This window comes from Sceloporus undulatus, chromosome 5 (assembly GCF_019175285.1).
Source record: "Sceloporus undulatus isolate JIND9_A2432 ecotype Alabama chromosome 5, SceUnd_v1.1, whole genome shotgun sequence".
In the NCBI taxonomy this organism is placed as follows: Eukaryota; Metazoa; Chordata; class Lepidosauria; order Squamata; family Phrynosomatidae; genus Sceloporus; species Sceloporus undulatus.
In genome coordinates this window covers 656041-678311 of record NC_056526.1, presented here as the reverse complement: position 1 = coordinate 678311, position 22271 = coordinate 656041, and the positions used below count along the sequence as shown (strand labels likewise).

At 51.7% G+C, this 22271-nt stretch overlaps 2 protein-coding genes across 3 annotated transcripts in view; both read right to left on the bottom strand.

Moving 5' to 3' along the window:
* Positions 1-2139: 2139 nt before the first annotated feature.
* Positions 2140-22271, bottom strand: part of PRRT4 (proline rich transmembrane protein 4) — a 39259-nt gene continuing 19127 nt past the window's right edge. The window contains exons 3-4 of the mRNA XM_042466508.1: positions 21300-21380; positions 2140-4722 (exon numbers count right to left, since the gene is read on the bottom strand). Coding sequence (XP_042322442.1) covers positions 2861-4722; positions 21300-21380 — 1943 coding nt within the window. The 3' untranslated portion in view covers positions 2140-2860. The remainder of the gene's footprint in view (positions 4723-21299; positions 21381-22271) is intronic.
* On the bottom strand, positions 14431-16118 carry LOC121930331 (adenylate kinase 8-like). Of its 2 annotated transcripts, XM_042466511.1 has the most exons (2): positions 16035-16118; positions 14431-15899 (listed from the first exon to the last, which is right to left on the bottom strand). In XM_042466511.1, the coding sequence occupies exons 1-2, from the start codon at positions 16116-16118 to the stop codon at positions 14643-14645; spliced, it is 1341 nt and encodes a 446-aa protein (XP_042322445.1). In that variant the 3' UTR covers positions 14431-14642. The 2 variants fall into 2 exon arrangements, with proteins under 2 accessions (XP_042322445.1, XP_042322444.1); XM_042466510.1 differs by having other exon boundaries at positions 14431-16118.

The window sequence follows — 22271 nt, the reverse complement described above, 5'->3', positions numbered from 1 at the left end:
GAGGAAAGAGCCCCACAGAACCAGCCCCTGAGTGGAAAACTGGGTCTGCAAAGCCTGACCATCGATCAATGGGCATTCATCACCGATGGCAGAGCGGCTGGTGGAGGGAAAGGACAAATGCCAGCCTGCAGAGGAAGGAATCTGTGGGTCAGGGAAGCAGCCCAGCCCCAAGGAGAGGAAGGGATGGACCCAGGCAGCTGAATGGCAAGGAAGGAGGATGCCCCAGAAAAAAAAAAAAAGGGGGGGGAGAAGAACTGCACAGAAAGGGAGAATCTTGCTAGCTGGTGCTGCCAAGGACCTGCATGCCCAGTCTATGCGCTCTGTTTACTGTCAGATTAAACAGTTAGGAATGAAAGTGTGGAGTAGTGGTTTGAGTGTTGGACTAGGGCTCTGGAGACCAGGGTTCAATTCCCGCTCAGCTGTGCAATCTGCTGATTGACCATGGGCAAGTCACACTCTCTCAGCCTCAGAGGAAGGTAATGGCCAACCTCCTCTGGACAAATCTTGCCAAGAAAACCCCATGACAAGGTCGCCATAATTTAGAAATGACTTGAAAGCACATAACAACAACAACAACAACAACAACAATGAAAACCCTGTATGACATCACCCATCGCCAACACCCTGGATTTTGGATAGGATTCCATTCACTGATGATCCAAAACTCCAATCAGAAACAGTAATAGCAAGGAGGAGGGACTGAAGGCTTTGGGACATTTTTGGAAGATTGTGTGACAGATCACACAACCGTGAATGTGGGCACAGCAGCTAGTTTCAGGAAAGTGTTGGCAGCTGTGTTTGCAGCGAGGGAGAGAGGCAAAGAAGAGCATGATCCTGGCCACTCACAGCTGAGAAAGAGAACTGCAGCAGAGGAGCTATTGCACAGAGGCAGAAAGGGAATAGCACCGATTGGGAGCCCATTGACAGGTTTGGCACATCATGGAAACCATGCATTCTGAGGAAAGATTTAGGGAGCTGGGGATGTTAAGCCTGAAGAAGAGACAGTTAAGGGGTGATATTGATATTGAAGTGATGTCATATTGAGGAGGGAGCAAGCTTGTTTTCTGCTGCTCCAGAGAACAGGACACAATGGAGCAATGGATGCAAACTGGGGGGAAAGAGAGTCCAGCTCAACATTAGGAAGAACTTTGTGAAACTAAGAGCTGTTTGACAGTGGAACACACTCTTTCCTTTCAGAGTGATGGAGTCTCCTTCCTTGGAGGCTGTCTTTAAACAGAGGCTGGATGGCCATCTGTCAATGGGGGTGCTTTGATTGAGAGTTCCTGCATGGCAGAATAAAGGGGTTGGACTGGATCAAGGCCCTTCTAGGGGTCTCTTCTAACTCTGTGATTCTACAAAAAGGTGCACCACAGTAATGAATGGAATGCAAGGCAGCAGCAAGACAGATCTGACGCTGTGTGATAAGTACCAGCCAAACACGATTTTGTCCTGTTCAGATTCCACATTTCTAGCCTTTTCTAGTTATAAAGCCTCAGGCGCATGCCAGATGAGTTGGATTGCCATTTACAGAGTTGGAGCATAGTGTCACTTGCTTGTTATTTGCTAGCCTACAATGTGTTTTGTAGTACTGCTGTTAAATAATGGGACAGGTAGTAGTGTGTCAGTTGCTAAACTGTTGGACCATATTCCTTTGTGGTTAAGAAGCAGATGGGAAGTGAGTTGAGGCTGCGCTGGTCAGTCTCAGGAGAAAGCCTGGAGTGAGAAAAGAAGTGGGGCTCCTTTGGGGAAAGAAAATAATAATGTTTTGATGTTGTAAAGAATAAGAAGGTAGCCCACCTAAGATTTGAAATTGTGATTGCTTTAACTAGGCTTTGCTAGTGCTTGCTGGTTAGTTCTGAAACTCAGCGTACGTCTATGGAGAACATTTGCAGTTTCTGAATAAAGGTTCTTCTGGGTTTTCACTACCAAAGACTGGCTTTCTGAACTAAGGCGTTCCTGTGTATGATGCTGACCAGAGGCTTGGGCCAATTGTTCAGGTCCTGCTTCTGCCATCCACTGCCCTTTCCATTCTTGCAAAAAGGGGCTTCTTTTTCAGAAGGGGGTTTCTCCTTACAGGTTTAAGCCCCCCCCCCCCCGTTCTTCAGAGGGCCTCCCCAAAATACAACACTCAGACACTGCTCTCCATATAATCCTTTTATTGATAACTTAAGGGTGCAAAGTCCTGTCTCCCACCTTCCCCCTCCCAGCCCTGGGGAATGGGGGGATCCACACACCACTTTCCTTTCCTTTGGATTCAACAACACAGAACACAGTCAGGGTCTCTTTCATTGCTACTAAATGAGGAATCTTTTTGCAAGGTAAACCCCAGCTGAAGACAAGGTCAGAGATGGGGGTGCCAGCAGGGTGGGCTCTGGAGAAAGGATGGAATGACCCCTTTTCTTCTACCACAACAGAGACCATAGCAACGGACTCGAGGGAGGGAGGGCAAATGAAAGGGCAGGGAGAGTGGGGCTCTGTGTGTTGGCACTAGTATTGCCCCACTGGGGCAGCCTTCCTTCAGGGCAGACCAGGCACCTGGGGGTCTTGAGTGCTTAAGCTGCCTCTTCCTGCTTGGCAGCGGTTTAGAATAGATGGCCTTTGGTGTCCTTTCCAACTCTGTGGTTCTATGGTCTTCTCTGCTGGCACGCCCCTCACCAATCCACCAAAAAGCACAAGCCCACAACCCTGCAAAAGGACAGCGCCCTTCATTGGGCTAGTGATGGAGGCCCAGGGGCAGGCAGTGCCCTATGGGACTGGGAGAGCACCTCCTGCCCCTCCGGAAGTCAAGATTGCACATGCCTGGAAGGGGGTTGGGAGGAAGGGGACCCCTGTCCTGAGGAAACCCAGGGGGCCGCAGGGGCTACAAGTCGATGGTCTCGCTGCTGACACTGAGCGTGTCGATCTGCCGGCACACGTCCATGAACTCCTTCTGCAGCAGGACCGTGTCCATCCCCGGCTGCCCCACAGAGGCCAGGGACTCCTGGGAGACGGGCGTCAGCACCCAGTACTGGCGGCCCGGGGGTGGAGGTGAGCGCGGGGGACTCTCGGAGAGGGTGGGCACACCAGAGGCACTGCTTCGTCCAGGGCTGGAGCAGAGTGCCAAAGAGGAGTCCTCTGTGGAGCGTTTGCACGGGGAGCAGGTGGCGCTGCTGGTGGCGGTGGTGGGGGTACTGCCAGCCCTCCAGGGCCCTGGGGAGGAGAGGGTGGTGTTGGGGACGCTGGTCTCCAGGGAGGCCTCCCCCTCATCGGTTGCCCGGTTTAGGACAGGGACCAGCTCCACGCAGGAGGCCGCCCGAGAGAGGCTGCTCCCCACCGAGGGCTCCCTGGCCAGGCTGAGGGAGGAGAAAGTGCTGGGGGTGTAGAGGGGACCCCCCTCTTGGAAGAGCCCCTCGCTGCACAAGGCCTCATCGATGCTGCGCCGGAGGTCGATGGGCGAGGGCGGGCGGAAGTCAGCTGTGGGGTCATTGGCATCCAGGACGGCACCATCTGTAGCAGACCAGACTTCCGCTTCGGGGATGGCGTACAGCGGGAGGTAGTCAGACTCACTGCGGGCGATGGTGTCACAGATGACCAGCTTCTCGCTGTGCTGGGAGAGGGCCCACTGGAAGTTGTTGGGCAGAAGCTGGGCCTTGGCAGTGGTAGCCCCGCCATGCTCTGGAGTCAAACTGAGGAATCCCCCGCAACAACGGCACCAGGGCTCGGAGGGCGAGCAGAAGAGCGGGCAGAGGCCCAGGCATGCCAGGGGCAGCCCCATCCCGGCCTCACAGAGCCTGCAGGCCAGCTGGAGGGCCCACCAGGGCCAGGGGCCAAAGAGCTCAGGACTCAGGCCGTAGCCCAGGGCATGCAGGAGGGCGTAGGTGTGCAGGCCGGCACTCAGCAGCCCAAAGCAGGCGGCTGGCAGGGCTGCCCGGGCTGCCCGTCTCCACCTCCGGGTGTCACCAAACGGGCAGCGGCAAGTGGGGGTGGCAGTGGCCTTGAGGTCATAGACTTGACCGGCGGCGTCCACTCGGGCCAGGCAGTAGAAGACGAGCAAAGAGGAGGAGAGGATGGCAGAGAGGAGGGCATAGAGGCCGCGGGATGCCAGGAGCAGGAAAGGCAGCTGGTTCAGCAGGTCAGCCGCCAAGGCAGCCCCTGTGGCCACTGAGAAGTGGAGCAGCACCAGGAGGGCCAGCAGGCACGGGTGCCGGAGTCCAGCGGCGCGTGTGGAGCCCTTGGCCTGGGAGCGGAGGGCCAGCAGGAGGAAGGCCACAGCCAGGGCTGAGGTCAGACAGGGGAGGGCCAGGTCATGCAGCAGCCGCACAGCAAAGTCTGGTAAGAGCTCCAGCTGGCCCCAGGCGTCACCAAAGAGGAGGAAGGCCCGGGCCCCACCAGCGCTGGCCAGGAGCAAGTGGAGCAAGGCCAGGAGCTTGCAGCTGGCCGGGCAGCGGCATGGCAAGGCCAGCAGGCCCAGCAGCGAGAGCAGGGCCAACAGAGAAAAGAGGGAGCCGGCTCCATAGATGTGGGCCTCCCATGCCAGGCCCCATTCTGCCTGGGCTGAGTTCCAGTCTGAATGCAGCGGCACAAAGAGTGGGACAGCTGGCGGGAGGAGTGAGGAGAGCGCGGGTGGACCAGGCTCGGGCAGCGGGGAGCCACAGTCCTCAGGATGGTCAGGCAGGCAGCCGGGGAGGGCTGCAAAAGACCCTTCGTCCCCCAGGGAGGCAGCCAGGCTGCTGGACTCAGACCCTGTGAGGAGAAAAGAGGGGGACACATAGAATCATAAAGTCCTAGAGTTGGAAGAGACCCTAAGGGCCCTCTCGTCCAACCCCATTCTGCCATGCAGGAACTCTCAATCAAAGCATCCCTGACAGATGGCCATCCAACTTCTGCTTAAAGTCCTCCAAAGAAGAAAAACACAGGAAGCATTAATTATTAGAAGACAGATGGACCAGCAGCACTTTAGTGAAGGGCAAAGCACAGAACCAGTGCAAGGCTGTGGGGAGGGAATTGACCCAGGAGGCAGGCAAAGGGGTCCCAACCGTGTTTTCAAGGAGCCCCACCTTCAGCTCTGAAACCTGGATCCTTTGCCATGGTGGGGTCTGGAAACCACTAGTCCCAAAAGCACAGAAGTCCCACTCTTTTGCATGTTTTTAGGCACCTGTTTGCAGATGTTTTTTGGATCTGCAGAGGCTTGCAAGATATTAATTGAAAGGACTCTTTGCCTATGTGTTCTCAGATGATTAAAGGAAAATGGCACCATTGTAGCACACGCCTTGGTTAAATCCCATTTGGATTACTGTCATATGTCCAGGGGCGTCACTAGCGATGTGCAGAGAGTGGGGACCTCACTGGGGGACACCTCAGAGGGGTTTTCACCCAGTGTTCAGGTGGGAAGGTCTGGTGGCTCTACCAGTCAGGTGATAAAGAGTTTCCTCCCTTTCCCTTTTTCTTGTTTGATGCCACATAGCCATTCAGGAGTCTCTTAAGTAACAAGGGGCTAATTTAGGGGCTGTACATTCAGCCCCTAAATGGCAGTGCGCCGCTGCCCCTTTCCTAGATGGATCTGGGCCACAGCAACCACACAATGCGGCCCTGATTCAGATTTTGCAGGGCGGAAAAAGGCGCCACAAAAAGCGGCTCCTTTTTGCACCCCGAAAGGGGTGCAATAGCCGCGTTGTCACAGCTTGGTGGTGCTCCCTTGGCGCTGCGCTGGAGAAGCACCATGATGCCGTGTGCCATGAGGTGTGGCCATGGGGGCAGAGCCAAGGTGTACATTGTGAGGATGCTACATGCCAACTGCACCCCCATGCCAGCCTTAATGGCCGGTGTGTACAGGGCCTTAGTTAGTTACTTCTGAGAATCTGGAATGTAAAGAGACTTCCAAAAATTCAACTATAATGGTGACCAAGTATTTGTAACTTTCCAAGCTCTTGTTTTCAAGCTTTACCCATCCGAAGAAAAGCTGCTGTGACCTTTGGGCCCCTTGCACCACCGCAGGCCAATTCCTCCTCCTCCAAGTTGCCCTAAGGTCCAGCTAAGCAGGCCTGTCTTGTTCCTCTTCTCTGCTCTTCCACAACTGATAAGGAGACAGAAAACACTGGCAAATCCCCCTCAAACCCCCCCTCCAAGGCTGGAGCAAAGAGCAGGGAGTTCCTCAGGCCACCCAAGTGGGGTGCGGAGTGGGCAGAGGGACCAGGCATCCTCCCTTTCCAGGACACGTCCTGCATTTCCACCTTCTGTCCAGGAGGAATTCCAAAATGTCCTCCATTTGGAGCATGACTAACAAGCACAAATGTATATGGCTATTAAGTGTTTTTAGCTTTTACTTTGTAATGTCCTACATTTTTCTTGATGTGGTGCCCTGTCCTCCTGGAAGAGGGGAGGTCTGGGTGGGGGGCTTCCATATATATATATATATATATATATATATATATATATATATATATATATATATGCATGCGCCCTTGGCACCATTTTCCTGGTTGGGGGGCAACTGGGGTGGCATGAGAAGGGGGTCATCTCGCACCTGCTGCTTCCCTTGAGTTTTGGGGTCTGGACAGAATCAAGCCTGAACGCTCTCTAGAAGCCCAAATGACCCAACTGACGCTGTCATACTTTGGGCACACCATGAGATGACGCCGCTCACAGAAAAGACAATGTGTTGTTGTTGTGTGCCTTCAAGTCATTTAGGGTGACCCTAAGACAAGCCTATCATGGGGTTCCCTTGACAGGTTCCTTCAGAGGGGGTTTGCATTGCCATGCCCATCCCCTGAGGCTGAGAGAGTGTGACTTGACCAAGGTCACCCAGTGGGTTTCCATGGCTGAGCCAGGATTTGAACCCTGGTTTCCAGAGTAAAGTGGGAGGAAGCAAGAAGAGGGAGAGGTTGCAGGACTGAGTCCATTGACCATGGCCTGGCAACTGCCCTGGCTTTGCAAACCCTGAACAGGGCTGCGGATGATCAGGCGTCTCAGAGGCCTCTCATTCAGAACTGCTAGATCTCCCTGCATTCAGATGGCATGCCTTTCCCTCAGAACAAGGGCACCATCCATGCAACCTCCAGACAGAAGGGGTTTAACCGGAAGCACCTGCCCTGATTTTTTGGGGAAATAGCAGCAGCAGCAGACTTGGTTGAACCTGAGCTACTCAAACGCTTAATCCCTCTTTGGGCTCCAAAGATTCAGCTGTGGAGACCCAAATAAGCATCATGCTGAGTGGGAAGGTGTGCGCTCACATTTGTTGTGAGATACCACAAAGTTGGCTTCAGTTGATGGCAACTCTCTGAAATGGGGACCTCAAAGACCACTGGTTATCAATTGCGCAGCTCAGGCCTTGCAAACTCAGGGCAGCAGCCTGGGCTTCCTTGATGGAACCAGCCTTCTGCAATGCCCTCTTCCTCTTTTACTACTGCAGTCACTTTCCCCCAAGCAGTTAGTATTGTGGTTGGCATTATGTGCCATCAAGCTGGCTTGGACTATGAAGGAGAGACTGCCAAGGCCTCCTGTTATCAACAGCCCTGCCGAGGTCTTGCAAACTCAGAGCAGCAGCCATGGCTTCCTCAATGGAGGCAGTCCATCTGTCGTGAGGCCTTCCTCTTTACCTACTGCTTTCCACCTGACTGGAGACTATCGTTCTTTCCAATCTGTCTTCTCATGAAATGCCCAGAGGAATCTGTTGCTGAGTGCTGTCACATTGGTTTTGATATTTAGCCCCCACCCCAAATAACAGGCTTCTTCTGCTCTTAAGGCTCAGGTCTTGCAAACTTAGGGCAGCAGCGGTGGCTTTCTGGATTGAGTCCATCTGCTCTCTTGGCCTTCTTCTTTTCCTATTTCCACTTTCCCCAGCATTATCAGAGCGATCAAAGGTTCTCTTTTCCAGGACCAGTCCTACATTTCAACTTTCTGTCCAGGAGGAATTCCACACCGTCCTCCACAATTTTGAGCCCCACAAAGGAGCATGCATTTATATTTACAGTATCCAGTACTGGTGTTTTTAGCTGTTATTTTCATCCTGGAGAGAAGTGACCAGTGGGGTGTCCAGTGGGGCTCTGTCCTGGGCCCAAGGCTATTCAACATCTTTATCAATGACCTGGATGACAGAATTGGGGGCATACTTATCAAATTTGCAGATGATACCAAATTAGGAGGAATAGCTAATACTCCAGAGGACAGGATCAAGATTCAAAATGACCTGAATAGACTAGAAAGCTGGGCCAAAGCTAACAAAATGAACTTCAACACAGAGAAATGTAAGGTACTGCACTTAGGGAGGGAAAATGAAATGCACAGATATAGGATTATGAGGGACACCTGGCTGAATGAAACTACGTCTGAAAGGGATCTAGGAGTCCAAGTAGACCACAAGTTGAACATGAGTGAACAGTGCGATGCGGCAGCTAAAAAGGCCAATGCAATTTTAGGCTGCATCAATAGAAGTATAGTGTCTAGATCCAGGGAAGTAATAGTCCCACTCTATTCTGCTTTGGTCAGGCCCCACCTGGAATAATATTGTGTCCAGTTCTGGGCAAAACAATTCAAAAAGGATGTGGAGAAACTGGAGCCATGCATCCAAAGGAGGGTGACTAAAATGGTGAAGGATCTGGAAGCCATGTCCTATGAGGAACGACTTAGGGAGCTGGGGATGTTTAGCCTGGAGAAGAGAAGGCTAAGAGGGGTGGAGGCCCTATTAGGATGGTCCGCCTTCGAAGGCTGATGGAACCCAAAAGGTTCCCAAACCCTGGTTAGTATCTGGGATAATAACCTTACTGGGGCAATAGACACTATCGCTCCCGAGCGTCCTTTCCAGCCCGCTCCTAATAGAAAATCCTGGTATACGGAAGATCTTCGCCAGATGAAGCGGGCTGCGCAACGACTAGAGAGCCGCTGGCGGAAACATCAGCGTATATCTGATAAGACACTCCATGAGAACATGTTACGTTCCGATGGAGTGGCGATCGATGCAGCAAAGAACTCGTTCTGTGCTGCACAGATTGCGTCAGCGGAGTCTCGCCCAGCAGAGCTGTTCAGGGTGGTTAAGGAACTTACTCCATTACCTGCCACTCTGAGCCCGTTATTAGAACCAACTATAGCCTGATGCAACGCTTTTAATGACTTTTTTTCTGACAAAATCTCTCAGATAAGGGCTGATCTCGACGCCGGCTTTTTGACAGAATCAATAAGAGAGGTATTCAGTAACTATGTAAATAGGATTAAGCTGGATCACTTTGAGTTTGTAGATACCGATGACGTGGACAAGGTCTTTGGAAGCGTAAGGAAGACGACGTGCCCCTTTGACCCTTGCCCTTTTTGGTTGACCATCCAGGGAGGAGATGCAATAAAAATATCATTACAATTTATAATAAATGCATCCTTTCGGGAGGAACTAGTCCCATCTACCCTAAAACAAGCGATAGTGAGGCTGCTTTTGAAGAAACCCTCCCTAGACCCCCTGTTGAGGAATAACTATAGACCGCTCTCCTTATTACCATTCTTGGGCAAGGTGATCGAGAGGGCGGTCGCCTTCCAACCCCAAGCCATCTTGGGCAAAGCCGATTACCTGGACCCATTTCAAACTGGCTTTAGAGCAGGGTACGGAGTTGAGACGGCCATGGTCGCCCTAGTTGATGATCTCCATCTGGGCATCGACAGGGGAAGTGTGACCCTGCTGGTGCTCTTGGACATCTCAGTGGCCTTCAATACCATCGACCATGGTATCCTTCTGGAACGCCTGGGAGAGTTGGGTATCGGGGGCACTGCGCTTCAGTGGTTCCGGTCCTACCTCTCGGGAAGGTTCCAGATGGTGAGGCTGGGGGACAGCTGCTCCCGTAAAAGGGAGCTGACATCGGGCGTCCCTCAAGGCGCCATCCTGTCCCTCATGCTATTTAATATTTACATGAAGCCGCTGGGACAGATCATCCGGAAGCATGGAGCTCGGAGTTATCACTACACTGATGACACCCAGATCTATCTCTCCATGTCTCCGACTAAGTGACTAAGGAAGGCATCTCTCCTCTGGACGCCTGCCTGGGGTCAGTAATGGGCTGGATGAGGGGAAACAAACTCAAGCTGAATCCAGAGAAAACAGAGGTACTCGCGATAGGTACCCCAAGTCCAGACAGAGAAATTTGTCACCCCATCCTTGACGGGGTTAAGCTCCCCCTAAAGGACAAAGTTCGCAGTTTGGGAGTACTCCTGGACTCATCTCTACAATTATCATCTCAAGTGGATGCGATGGCCAGGAGTGCTTGGTACCAGCTTCGGCTGATACGCCAACTGCGCCCCTGTCTGGACCGAAAGGACCTTGAAACTGTGGTACACACACTGGTAATCTCTTGCTTAGACTTCTGTAATGCGCTCTATATGGGGTTACCTTTGTACCAAGTTTGGAAGCTCCAACTAGTTCAAAATGCAGCAGCCAGATTGGTCACTGGGACCTCAAGGTCAGACCACATAACACCAGTGTTAAAATCTCTTCACTGGCTGCCAATCAGCTTCCGGGCTCAATACAAAATGTTGGTCATTACCTATAAAGCCCTATATGGCTTGGGCCCGAGTTACTTGAGGGAATGCCTCTCCCAACATAATCCGCCCCGCACTCTCAGAATAACAGGGAAGTATCTACTCGAGCATCCCAAGGTGAGACTAACAACTACTCACCAAAGAGCATTTATGGCCACGGTCCCTATGCACTGGAACAATCTTCCGGAAGAGCTCCGACTCATTTCTACCCTGCATGCCTTCAAAAAGGCTTTGAAAACTCACCTCTTCCGGCAAGCATACCCCCTGGTCTTTTATAGACCCCAGAAAAATACTACCTCCCGATCTGGAGTCTACCTGAGGTTGTCAATGAGATGTTATATTGTATTAACTGTTTTTAGGTAGCATATGGTTTAGATTGTGATTTTAAATAATTGTTATTAGAATTATTGTTGATTGCATAATATGACTGTAATCCCACTTCGATCCGTCGGGAGAAGCGGGACAATATAAATAAAACTTATTATTGTTGTTGTTATTATTTATTATTAGAGAGCCCTGTTTAAATATTTGAAGGGATGTCATACTGAGGAGGGAGCAAGCTTGAGAACAGGACCCAGAACAATGGATGCAAGCTCCAGGAAGCGAGATTCCAGCTCAACATTAGGAGGGACTTCCTGAGAGTAAGGGCTGTTTGACAGTGGAACAAACTCCTTCCTCTGAGATTATAGTGGAGTCTCCTTCCTTGGAGGCTGTCTTTAAGCAGAGGCTGGATGGCCATCTGTCAATGGGGTGCTTTGATTGGGATTTCTTGCATGGCAAAATGGGGTTGGGCTGGATGGCCCTTGAGGTCTCTTCCAACTCTACAATTCTATGATTTTGTAGCATCCTACATTTTTACAGTGCCCTGTCCTCTTTTATAGGTAGGACGTCTGGTCACCCTGAAGCATCATCATCTTTTCTAATGAGTTATGTCCCATCATCTTGGCTTTTCTGGAAGGTTCACAGCCCTGAAATGGCGCCCCACTTTCTAAAGTCCTGGGTTGGGGACACATATTTCCCAGCTGCTTTTCTTTTCTTCTTGGTCAGGTTTTGCTCTGGATGGGCCCATGGGGGTTTGCATTTAAAGAAGACCTCCCCTGATCTGAGGCAGCAAAGGAAAGAGAAGGGATGATTTCTTGTCTCCAGGGAGTTTCAATGAGAAAGCAAGGTCTCTAAGAAAAGAAGGAAACCCACCCAGCCTGCAAAGCTCCTCCACTTCCACCTGCTTTTTGGCAATGGGGCAAAGCGGACCCCCTCCACAACCCCTGGCCCCGGGATGGCCTTCTTCAAGTGTTTGCCCAAGGCCTCCTGCAATCGTCTTTTGCAGCCCAGCCGGAGGCACAATGGGGCTGCCCCACCTGGTGCTGTTTGCAGAGTCCCAAGGCCCCTCCAGAGGATACTGAGGGGCTCTGAGGGGCTCAGAGAGTCAGCAAATACTCCTTTCATTTCACGGGGGAAGGAGCGTGGTTTTTCGTTGCTATTTGATCAGTCCCTCCTAATCTTGCAGCCCAAAGACCCAGAGCAGCCCCAATTGGCCCCAATGGGGCACAGAAGACACAGCTGCCTCCTTGAAGAGGACTGGACCTGCACCTCTGACCTTTTGCAGGATGACCCCCACCCCACCCCAAGACCTGCAACAATAAAGTAGAGGAACCCCCCACCCCCACCTTATCCCAGGGCTTTGCATCGGACTCTCCTTCACTGTAAGTTTTCAAACAAAGGTTGGAAGGGGTACTTCAGAGGTGGGTTTCCTGCACCGGCCACAGAGGGCTGGACTCTAAGATGACCCCTAGGGAACCCTTCCATCCCTATGAGCCATCCCTATGATTCCATCCATCTCCCTCCTTGGAGGTTTTCAAACAGAGGCTGGATGGCCATCTGTCAGTGGGATGCTTTGATTGTGAGTTCCTGCATGGAGGCCCCTTGGGATCTCTTCCAATTCTATGATCCTATGATGGTATGGGTTCCCACCACTTCTGGCAACTGACCCCAGTATTTGTTGTTGTTGAGTGCCTTCAAGTCATTTCCAATTTACAGCAACCCTATCATGGGGTTTTCTTGGCAAATTTGTTCAGAGGAGCATTTGCCATTCCCTTGATCTGAGGCTGAGAGCATGTGACTTCTTGCCCAAGATCCACCCAATGGGTTTTCTGGTTGAGCAAGGAATCAAATCCTGGTTCAAAGAGTCAAACCACTGTGCCACATTGGCTCTCCCTTGGAAAAACCCATGTGGCTTTCAAGAGAGCGACATACAAGTGATGCTGCCACGAAGCAGTGCTGGGCAGGCGGGCCAGGTTTCCTTTCATTCAACTCTCTCCCCATAGGAAAAATAAATCCCTTTAGATCCTTTGCCCTTTGCTGGGCACAGAAGAACCCCAAAGAACCCCTCAGAGAAAGAGCAAACCCAAATCCTGCATGCAGGGGACCACAAACCAGGTCCCTGGCTCCCCTGCTGCATGGCTCTGCCCACTTCCAGCAGTCTGCTTCAGGGGTCCTGGAAGAAGCCAGCCTGGCAGCTAGGACCACCACCACCTTCAAAAGCACATCTGGAGAGAAGATGGGACCCTCTTGGTGCCTTTGGCACTCGGTCCCCAAGGATGCAAATACAGCACCTTTTGCATTGCACTGAAGCAAAAATGTTTCTGTTCCAAAAAATGTTGTAGGTTTTTTGGCTCTGTGTCCATGTTCGAGAAGAGTTTCTTCCTGGCCTTTCGCCTGCATCTGTGGCTGGCATCTTCAGAGAATGCTGGCATGGAAGAGAGTGGGGTATATATCCTGTTGACTGGGAGGAAGCAATTTGCATGTTAATCTGTGTATTGTTCTGTGGCTGAATGGAAACTCTTCTAGAACATGGACACATAGCCCCCAAAACCCACAAAAAACTATGGATGCTGACCATGAAAACCTTCGACTTCACATTTATGTTCCCACATGCTTTTAGGAATGGGCTGCTGAATTCTGTTCTGCTCTATTGACCTTTTAGCTTTTGTCTTTTTAATGGTTTCGTTTTCAGGGCTTTAATTCTACGGCGGTTTAACTGAACGTTCAGAATCACCTTTTGGATGGCTTTCCCTTTTGTTTGTATTTTATACAGTGGGGGCCCTTGGTATCAGCTGAGGTTTAGTTCCAGGAACCCCTTGGATACAAAAATCTGCGGATGCTCAAGTCCCATTAAATACAGTGATGTAATAAAATGGTGTCCCTTATATGCGTGTGTCTGTGTGTGTGTGTGTGTTGTGTGCCTTCAAGTCCTTTCTGACTTATGGGAGCCCTAAGGTGAAGCTGTCATGGGGTTTTCTTGGCAAGGTTCTTCGGAGGGAGTTTGCCATTGCCATCCTATGAGGCTGAGAGAGTGTGGGTTTCTATGTCCAAGAGGGGATTTGAATCTTGATCTCCAGAGTCGTAGCTGAACACTCAAACCACTCCATAAAATGGCAGTGTGTGTGTGTGTGTGTGTGTGTGTGATAGTTTCAAGCCCTGGTGGGATTTGTGGATGAAGAATCCGTGGATGTGGAGGTCCAACCGTATATATATATATTGTTGTAATTTTTTAAACCAATTGAGGCAAGGAAACACAGCGGAGGAAGAGGAGGAAGATTCAGGTAACTCCCAGCACTGCTTTTCTATGGTGAGGCAAATGCAAGGGCAGATCTAGGGATGCCAACCTGAAGTCAGCAGTGCCTCTGAGCAAGTGCAGAGGACCTCTTCCCCCTTCTGCTCCAAGAAGCCAGTCTTGAGCCTCTAGCCTGAGCCTCCAAATGTGAGATGCCAGAGTCCAGGAAAGCAGAGCAGCCCATTTGAAGAAGAAAACAGCAATTGCCATGCTTTAATTAAAAACTTGTGGGTTTTCCCAACTCTACAGATATTGCTCCCTCCCTCCCTCCCTCCCTCCCTCCCTCCCCCCCCCCCTCCCTCTTCAGCATCATTTTTCTGGGGAAACTGGCACCCACGCACCACGTGGCAACACAGAGCTGTGGGAAACCCTCATGGCTCATGGTTTAGTGGAGGGGCGCATGACGTTCAGGACTGCAAAAGCATTAACTGTGCCCTCGCTGAGAGACGGTGTTGGCATTCACGCATGCATTGGATGTGCTGACCCATGGAGATGGGCCACACTGACCAGCCACCTCCATGTGCCCAGCCGGCCTCTGTCACAGGTGTCCCTCGGGGCTGGCAGCGAACTGCATCCTGGCTGGGGTGACCGGAAGCGGCTTGACCAGGCGGCTCTCAATGTTCTCGAAGATGGTGTAGGGGTCCTGGTCGGCATTGAGGAAGATGGCATGCTCATAGTACTCCTCCAGGTCTACCACCTGGCGGGCATAGACCTCGGCCTTCCTCTCCACACGGGATGGCGTATCCCGGGGGTTCCTGCGCAGCCGGTGGTGGACCTCCTCATCCGAAGGTGGCTTGAAGACGGTGTGGTAGCGCTCTCCCGAGGCAGGGTCCGTGGCCCGCTGGCAGAGGCGCTGCATGGCCACGTCGGTAGGCAGGTTGAGGAAGAAGACCCGGTTGGGCTCAAAGCCCATCTGCTTCATCAGAACGGCCTGGTCTACGTCGCGGGGGAAGCCATGGAGCACCCAGCCACGGCTCAAACAGTCCGGCTGGGCCAGGCGGTCCTTGAGCACCCGTAGGGCGATGCTGTCGTTCACTGGGTAGCCACTCCCAAAGAAGGGCTTGATGAGGTCGCCCATGGCCGTCCGGCCGGCAACCTGCTCCCGCAGAAGGTCCCCAAAGCAGACATTGACCAGTCTATACTTCTGGACCAAGAGGGCCGCCTGGAGGCTCTTCCCGCTGCCTGGCGGTCCCAGGAGCAGGACCCGGGGGGTGTAGGGGGCCTCGGAGTGGGGTCGGCTCTGGACAAAGTTCAGGGTCTGGGCAAAGACGTCCGCACAGGGCTGGTCGGCATTGATGATCTTGTGGTTATTTGGGTAGGTCTGGAGAATGCCTGGGATGTTCCGGTGGCTCTCCAGCAGGCGCCGGGCAGTGGCCTTGGGTGAGATGCCGTCAGGCCGCACCAAGCGCTTCTGGACCGTGAAGTCGATGGGCCAGTCGAAGGTGGTGTGGTAGACCTCGTGGGTGAGGGGGTCCACCAGCTTGCCCAGGTTCCTCTCCACCAGCACCATGTCTGGGGCCTTCAGGATGACCACGTGGCGGGGGGCAATGCCCACTGACTGGAGCTGCAGGGCCTGCTTCCGCGTCTCGGGGAACCCGTCCAGGACCCAGCCGAGCTTCACGCAGTCCACGTCGCCCAAGCGTTCCTCCAGCATGGAGGCCCAGAGGTCACTGGGGACCTTCCCTTCGCGCTTCTGGTGCACCAAAGCCTCTCTGGACCTGTGGAGGAGTTTGTTCCTCAGGAGCTCCTCTGGGCAGAGGTAGGTGGCACTGAGGTGCTTGCAGAGCCAGAGGGCAATAGTGGTCTTCCCCGAGGCTGGCGGCCCCAGGACGAAGACGGAGGGCACCTCGTCGTTGTCTTTCTTCAGGTGCTCAATCATGAACTCGATGGGATCCTGAGGCTGGTAGATGAGGAGGGCTTCCGTCATGTTTTGCATGAGCTGGAAGATGTTGTGCCTCTCAGCGTAGATGCCCATTGCCGGAGGGATACGGTGGGGCTTGCTGGAGGCATCCATCGCTCCTGCCCAGAGCCAGCTCAACTTCATGGGTTCCTAAACAGAACTGATATTCCAGGGTTGCCTGGCAGCGTTTGCTGAGGTCACCATCCACAGAACACCATCCATGGAACGCCCAGCATCCATAGAATCATAGAATCCTAGAGTTGGAAGAGACCCCAAGAAGGGCCATCCAGTGCAACCCCCTTCTGCCATGCAGGAAAACTAAATCAAAGCATCCCTGACAGATGGTCATCCAGCTTCTGTTTAAAGAGCTCCAAGAAAGGAGACTCCATCACTCTGAAAGGAAAGAGTGTGTTCCACTGTCAAATAGCTCTTAATTTCACAAAATTCCTCCTAATGTTGAGCTGGAATCTCTTTTCCTGCAGCTTCCATCCATTACTCCATTGGGTCCTGTTCTCTGGAGCAGCAGAAAACAAGCTTGCTCCCTCCTCAATATGACATCCCTTCAAATACTAAACAGGGCTACCATATCACCTCTTAACCTTATCTTCTCCAGGCTAAACATCGCTAGCTTCCTAAGGAGTTCTTCATAGGGCTTCATGGTTTCCAGACCCTTCACCATTTTAGTCGCCCTTCTTTGGACACGTGGCTCCAGTTTCTCAATGTACTTTTTGAATTGTGGTGCCCTGAACTGGACACAGGATTATTGTAGATGAGTCGTGACCAGAGCAGAATACAGTGGGACTATTACTTCCCTTGGTTTAGACACTATACTTCTACTGATGCAGCCTAAAATTGCATTGGGCTTGTTAGCTGCCACATTGCACTGTTGACTCATGTTCAACTTGTGGTCTACTAGGACTTCTAGATCCCTTATGGATGTGTATGGTGTATTTTTATCTTCGATGCTACATTTTTAAATGATGTTGCCCTTTTAAAATCGACGGTCCTTTAATAAGTGACCTTGTTTAATTATCTTTTAACCTTCTCATCACTGCATTGTCTTGGTTTAGTTTTGTCGTAAGCTGCCTTGCCTCCCACATCAGAAAAAAAGGGCAGGATACTGTGGTTTGAGCAATGGACTGTGACTCTGGAGACCAGGGTTTGAATCCCAGTTCTGCCATGAAACCCACTGGGTGACCTTGGGTATGAAGTCACACTCTCTCAGCCTCAGAGGATGTTAATGGAAGAAACATGCCAAGAAAACCCCATGATAGGTTTACCATAGGGTCGCCAAAAGCTGGAAACAACTTGAAGGTGCACAATACACACACTTATTAAGAAAGTAAACAAATGCATCAGGTGTTCCCCTTCCACTGGCGCTGCAGTCTGGATCCTATGGATCAGCCCCAGCTGGAAGAGACCCAGGGAATTAAGTATGGAGCGGTGGTTTGCCAGCCCAGAGGGAAATCCCATTGATCCAGTGGGTCTGCTCTAGCTGGAACTAATCAATAGGAAACAGGAGAACCATTCTGCATGAACTATTTGGGCCAAACTGGAGGCATCCCTGATTCTGGAGATGGATGGAATCTCTTATAAAATGGCTGATGTTCTCAGGGCTTCCCCAGCAGACAGTGGGGCTAAGATCGTTTGCATGACCTTTGGGGGCATTGAGGTGACCTCCGAATGCCCACCTGCTGCTCTGTGCCCATGGCCTGGAACCAGGGCTGGACTGTAGAAGGTAAGGGAGAAAGGGCACAGGGCTTGTCAAGGAATGCTGGGATGCATAGCCCTTTCATGACTGACAAAGGTGTGATAAGCTACAGGTGTTGCTGTGTTGCCATGAATGTCACCACCTGAGACAGATGTTCTTGTATAGCCTTGCTTAATTGAGAAAGGCCAGGTGGCTGCAATGTAGGGGATTGAACTGTAAATACTGTGTGTCTTTGGGGAGGGTTTTTCCTTTTGCCTTCCCTATCTGTCTCTCGGTCTGAAACTAGATGTTGTGTTATGTTCTCACTGCTATGTTTATTATTTGCTTCCTAGAATCCTAGAACTGTAGAATTGGAAGAGACCCCCAAGAAGGGCCCTGATCCAGTCCAACCCCCTTCTTCTGCCATGCAGGAACTCACCAACAAAGCATCCCCATTGACAGATGGCCATCCAGCCTCTGCTTAAAGACCTCCAAAGAAGGAGACTCCACTATAATCTCCAAGGAAGGAGTGTCTTCCATTGTTTAACAGCCCTGACTCTCAGGAAGTTCCTCTTAATGTTGAGCTGGAATCTCTTTTCCCGTAGCTTGCATCCATTGTTCCAAATCCTATTCTTTGCAGCAGCAGAAAACAATCTTGCTCCATCCTCAACATGACATCCCTTCAAATATTTATTATTGCTGTTAGGAACTTCCTCCTAATGTTGAGCTGGAATCTCTTTTTCTGTAGGTTGCATCTATTGCTCTAAGACCTACTCTCTGGAGCAGCAGAAAACAAGTTTGCTCCATCCTCAATGTGACATTCCTCCAAAACTCAAAACTTGAATGGGGCACATGCATGCGGGGGGCATGCGCCATTGGGGTTAATGGCAGTCACCCCTCTGAGGATTTTCAAGTCCACAAATTTCAAGGTTGTGGACTTGAAGGGGCGACTGTATGCCTCTGTGTGCCATTTTATACCGAACAGGGCTACCTTGGCAAACACAGTGGACTAAGTGGCCTCTGGGCTGCGCAGCTTGGAGAGATGCCAAGGGCCAACCCTGATCTCTGGAAATGGGCACCAGAGAGGAGGATGGAAGAGGGCATCCTTGAAAACCTGGGCACCTGGGCACTGCCTGTCTTCCTCCATCAGAGCCTCCACACAATGAAGGCTCTCAGTTGGAGTGACAAGGTCACCAGGTGGAACTGCTGTGCCAGGCCCCAGGCATTTGGATGGCAATGTTGGGCTGCCTAGACATTAATGCCACTTGGCAACCCATAAGCCAGGATGGGCAGAGCCCTGTCAGAGGGCTGACAGCCATGAATTGCTTCTCCCATTGAGGAGAGGGCTGGTGTATATGTGTGCGTGCGTGCGCGCATGTCCTTGTGTGTGCATGTGTCCTTTGTACCTGTCCATCCATCCCTCTGGACTTAACTGGAGGCTCTCCAGACAGGCACCCCTTGCCCAAGGCAGACCCACAAGAAGTGGCATCAAAAGTGGCAGAGGCACCAAAAGGTTGGCATTAACCATTTGTTGGTTGGCATTAGTTGAAAGAATTAGTCAGGACCCAGCAAAATGCAAATGAAAACTACCCAGGTTCAGGGGGTTCCCAGCAAGCAATGGATCTCTAATTAATCCTCCTTGCCTATCCTCCCTCCCTGAAGCCTTGCCATTTGCAACCGAACAAGACACAGACTAACATGGAAATCGCTTCCTCTCAAGCCAGGGCCACACAGAGTGTGTGTGTGTGTGTGTGTACACACGCACACACAACTTTCTTCCATGCCAGCGTTCTCTGAAGATGCCAGCCGCAGGTGCTGCCGGTGAAACGTCAGGATAAACTCTTCCAGAACGTGGCACAGAGCCTGAAAAACCCACCAAAAACTGCCACAGAATTACTTTTGGCTCTTCTTTTGTTCCTTTGGTTAATAGGGATATAATGACGTTACGGTTCAAAAGCAATTCATAACAAACAGGAGCAAAGTTACTTTAGTGTCAAAAAGTGAAAACAGTGTATATAGAGCGTCCCAAACACTCTGCAGAAATACTGTAATCCACTCTGAGTCCACTTTAACTCCCCTGGGTCAAGGCTAGGGAATTCTGGGACCTGTCGTTTTGTGAGACACTTGGGCCCTATACAGATCGGCCTGAAAGGCTGGCCTGGGGCGGAGTCCGGGTGTCGCATCCAGATGAGGCATGCCCTGACTCCGCCCCCAGGATACCATGATGCCATGTGCTGCTCCACACGGCGCATGGCGTCATGATGCTCCTACAACGCTGCATCCATAGAATCACAGCTCCTTTTTGCGCCCTTGAAAGGCTGGATTGGGGCTGCGGTGTGCGGTTGCCACAGCCCCAGTTGGACTAGGATTGTCTTCTCTGTCAGAGGGCTCTGGTGCCACAATAAACTACAATTCCCAGCATTCCCTAACACTGAGCCAGTCTCAGAGGATGAGGAGGATGCAGCTCCTCTGGTGCAAGGGGAAATTGAGGCTCCACCAGGTGCTAATCCTGCTCTGCCAGATCCCAGCTGCGATCTCCCAGCCCCAGAGGAGGAGGCTCAGCCAGGTCCTAGTGCTGGTGGGATTCCTCCTGAGGTGACTCTGGGGAAGAGCCAAGCCTGGAGGTGCCTCCCTTTAAGCAACGCAGGGCTGAGAGAGTGCTTGCGTGCGTCGGTCCAGGAGAATTGCTGAGAGACAACTGGCAAACAAGAAGAGAGTTTCCTCCTTAACCACCTGCTGCCTGCACTGGCTCCCTGTGTCTTGACTCCTTGTTGCCTTGACTCTTGACTTCAGAACGGACTGGACTATTGCTGCCTTCTGGCTGACCTGACCCTGGACTGGACTGACTATTGAGACCTCTCTTATCCGGACTTCGGCTTGGCTTTCGGTTTGCTTTCTCTCTTTCTCCCTTCAAGGTTTGGGGAATACTTCCAGCTCCATAGTTAACTGCCCTCCTTATTGGCGTGTGTCTGTGAGTGCTGGCCGCAGCCCAGGACAGCCGGGTACGTTAAAGTGGTCTCAAACTGGATTATCTCCACAGTGCATTTAGGACCCTATGTTTAAATGTTTCTTTTTAATGGCACTTTAAGGGGCACCTTTGATGGACGCTTTTCAAATCTTATTGCATTCTCTGATCAATCCTGGAGCAGCTATGGAAACCCTCAGAGTGCCCTTGTTCAAGTCACACTCTCTCAGCCTCAAAGGATGGCAAAGCCGCTTGCAGAAATCTTGCCAAGAAACCCTTGTGAGAGGATCGCCTTGGGGTTGCCGTAAGTCGGAAACGACTCGAAAGCACACAAGAGAGCAGCAACAACAGCTCCTTCCACAGCTGTTGTGAACTCTCTGGTGAACTCACGCTCCGGTTCCTTTGCACAACTCCCTGGGCAGCCCCATTTTTCTGCATTTGCCATCTGCCAGGCTCCAGCCCCTTCCTTCCCCATTGCCCCCGACCCACCCATTATTCCCCCAGCTTCCACCAAATGGATCCATCCAGCCTGATAAATTTTGGGGAGGGGGGTCACCACTGAGAAGGGAAGACCAGAGAGTCCCAAGTCCCCTCTTTTTGGCAGAGGCTCAGCCCCCTTTCGGAGACCCCTTTCCCTCACCTGAGGTTGTGGGGGGCTCCTCGGTGCCGTTCCACTCGGGGGGTTCCCACATCTTGGGGGGCAGTGTGGCTCCAAAGAAACCTGGGCAGAGAAGAGAGGGATGGAAATGGGGAGAGGGCTTTCAGTGGGGTTGGCCAGTTCCTATCCCCCTGCAGCACCCACGGAAATCCTGAGACCCCCGAGAGAGGAGAGCCAATGGGGGCACCTTCTTTGCCAAGGTGGGGGCTCATTTGAGATGGAACATCGGGGGGGATGGCCCAAAAGTAATATCCAGGTGCACAGCTGCAGGGGCCTTGCTCCCTCTGCCCCGCATGAAGTGTTCCTTCAATCCCCAAATTTCTAGCATTGCAAAGTGGTTGGCACCGAAAACGTTTCCCCTCCAAAGCCCTCTGCCCTTGGCTGCGTTGGCCTTCCTTGGGTCCCTCTGCCTCCTGCTTTCCTCCAAAGGCTTTGTACAGGTTTTACTGGTTTTAACTGCCCTCGTCTCTCCTCATTTGTGGCTCTGACTTCTGCGGGTCTCACTATTCATGGATCTGATTCATATGTTCTCTCTAGGAATATCTAGGTCCTCCTCCAGCACAACTCTATGGTCAACTTTAACCAAAAGTCGCACTAAGGACCTATAGAGATTCCTAGAGAGAATACTCTACTAGGCCTTTGTAGCTCCTCCATCGCAATTCTATGGTCAGTGCCTGGCGATGTCTACCATAGAGTTGCCCTGGAGGACCTAGAGGTTCCCAGAGAGGTGTTCTTTCAGGTAAAAACATCATGTTTCTGCTATCTGTGGTTTTTCCTATGCCTCTGACCCCAGCGAATGGGGCGGGAGGAGTGTATGTGTTTTAACTTATGTTGTAATATTAATAATGTTTAATTACTTTTTCACTTTCGTAATTGACATTTTTTACTTCTGCCTTTTTATATTATTCTGTCGTTTAAATACTTGTAACCCGCCTTGAATCCCTTTGTGGAATA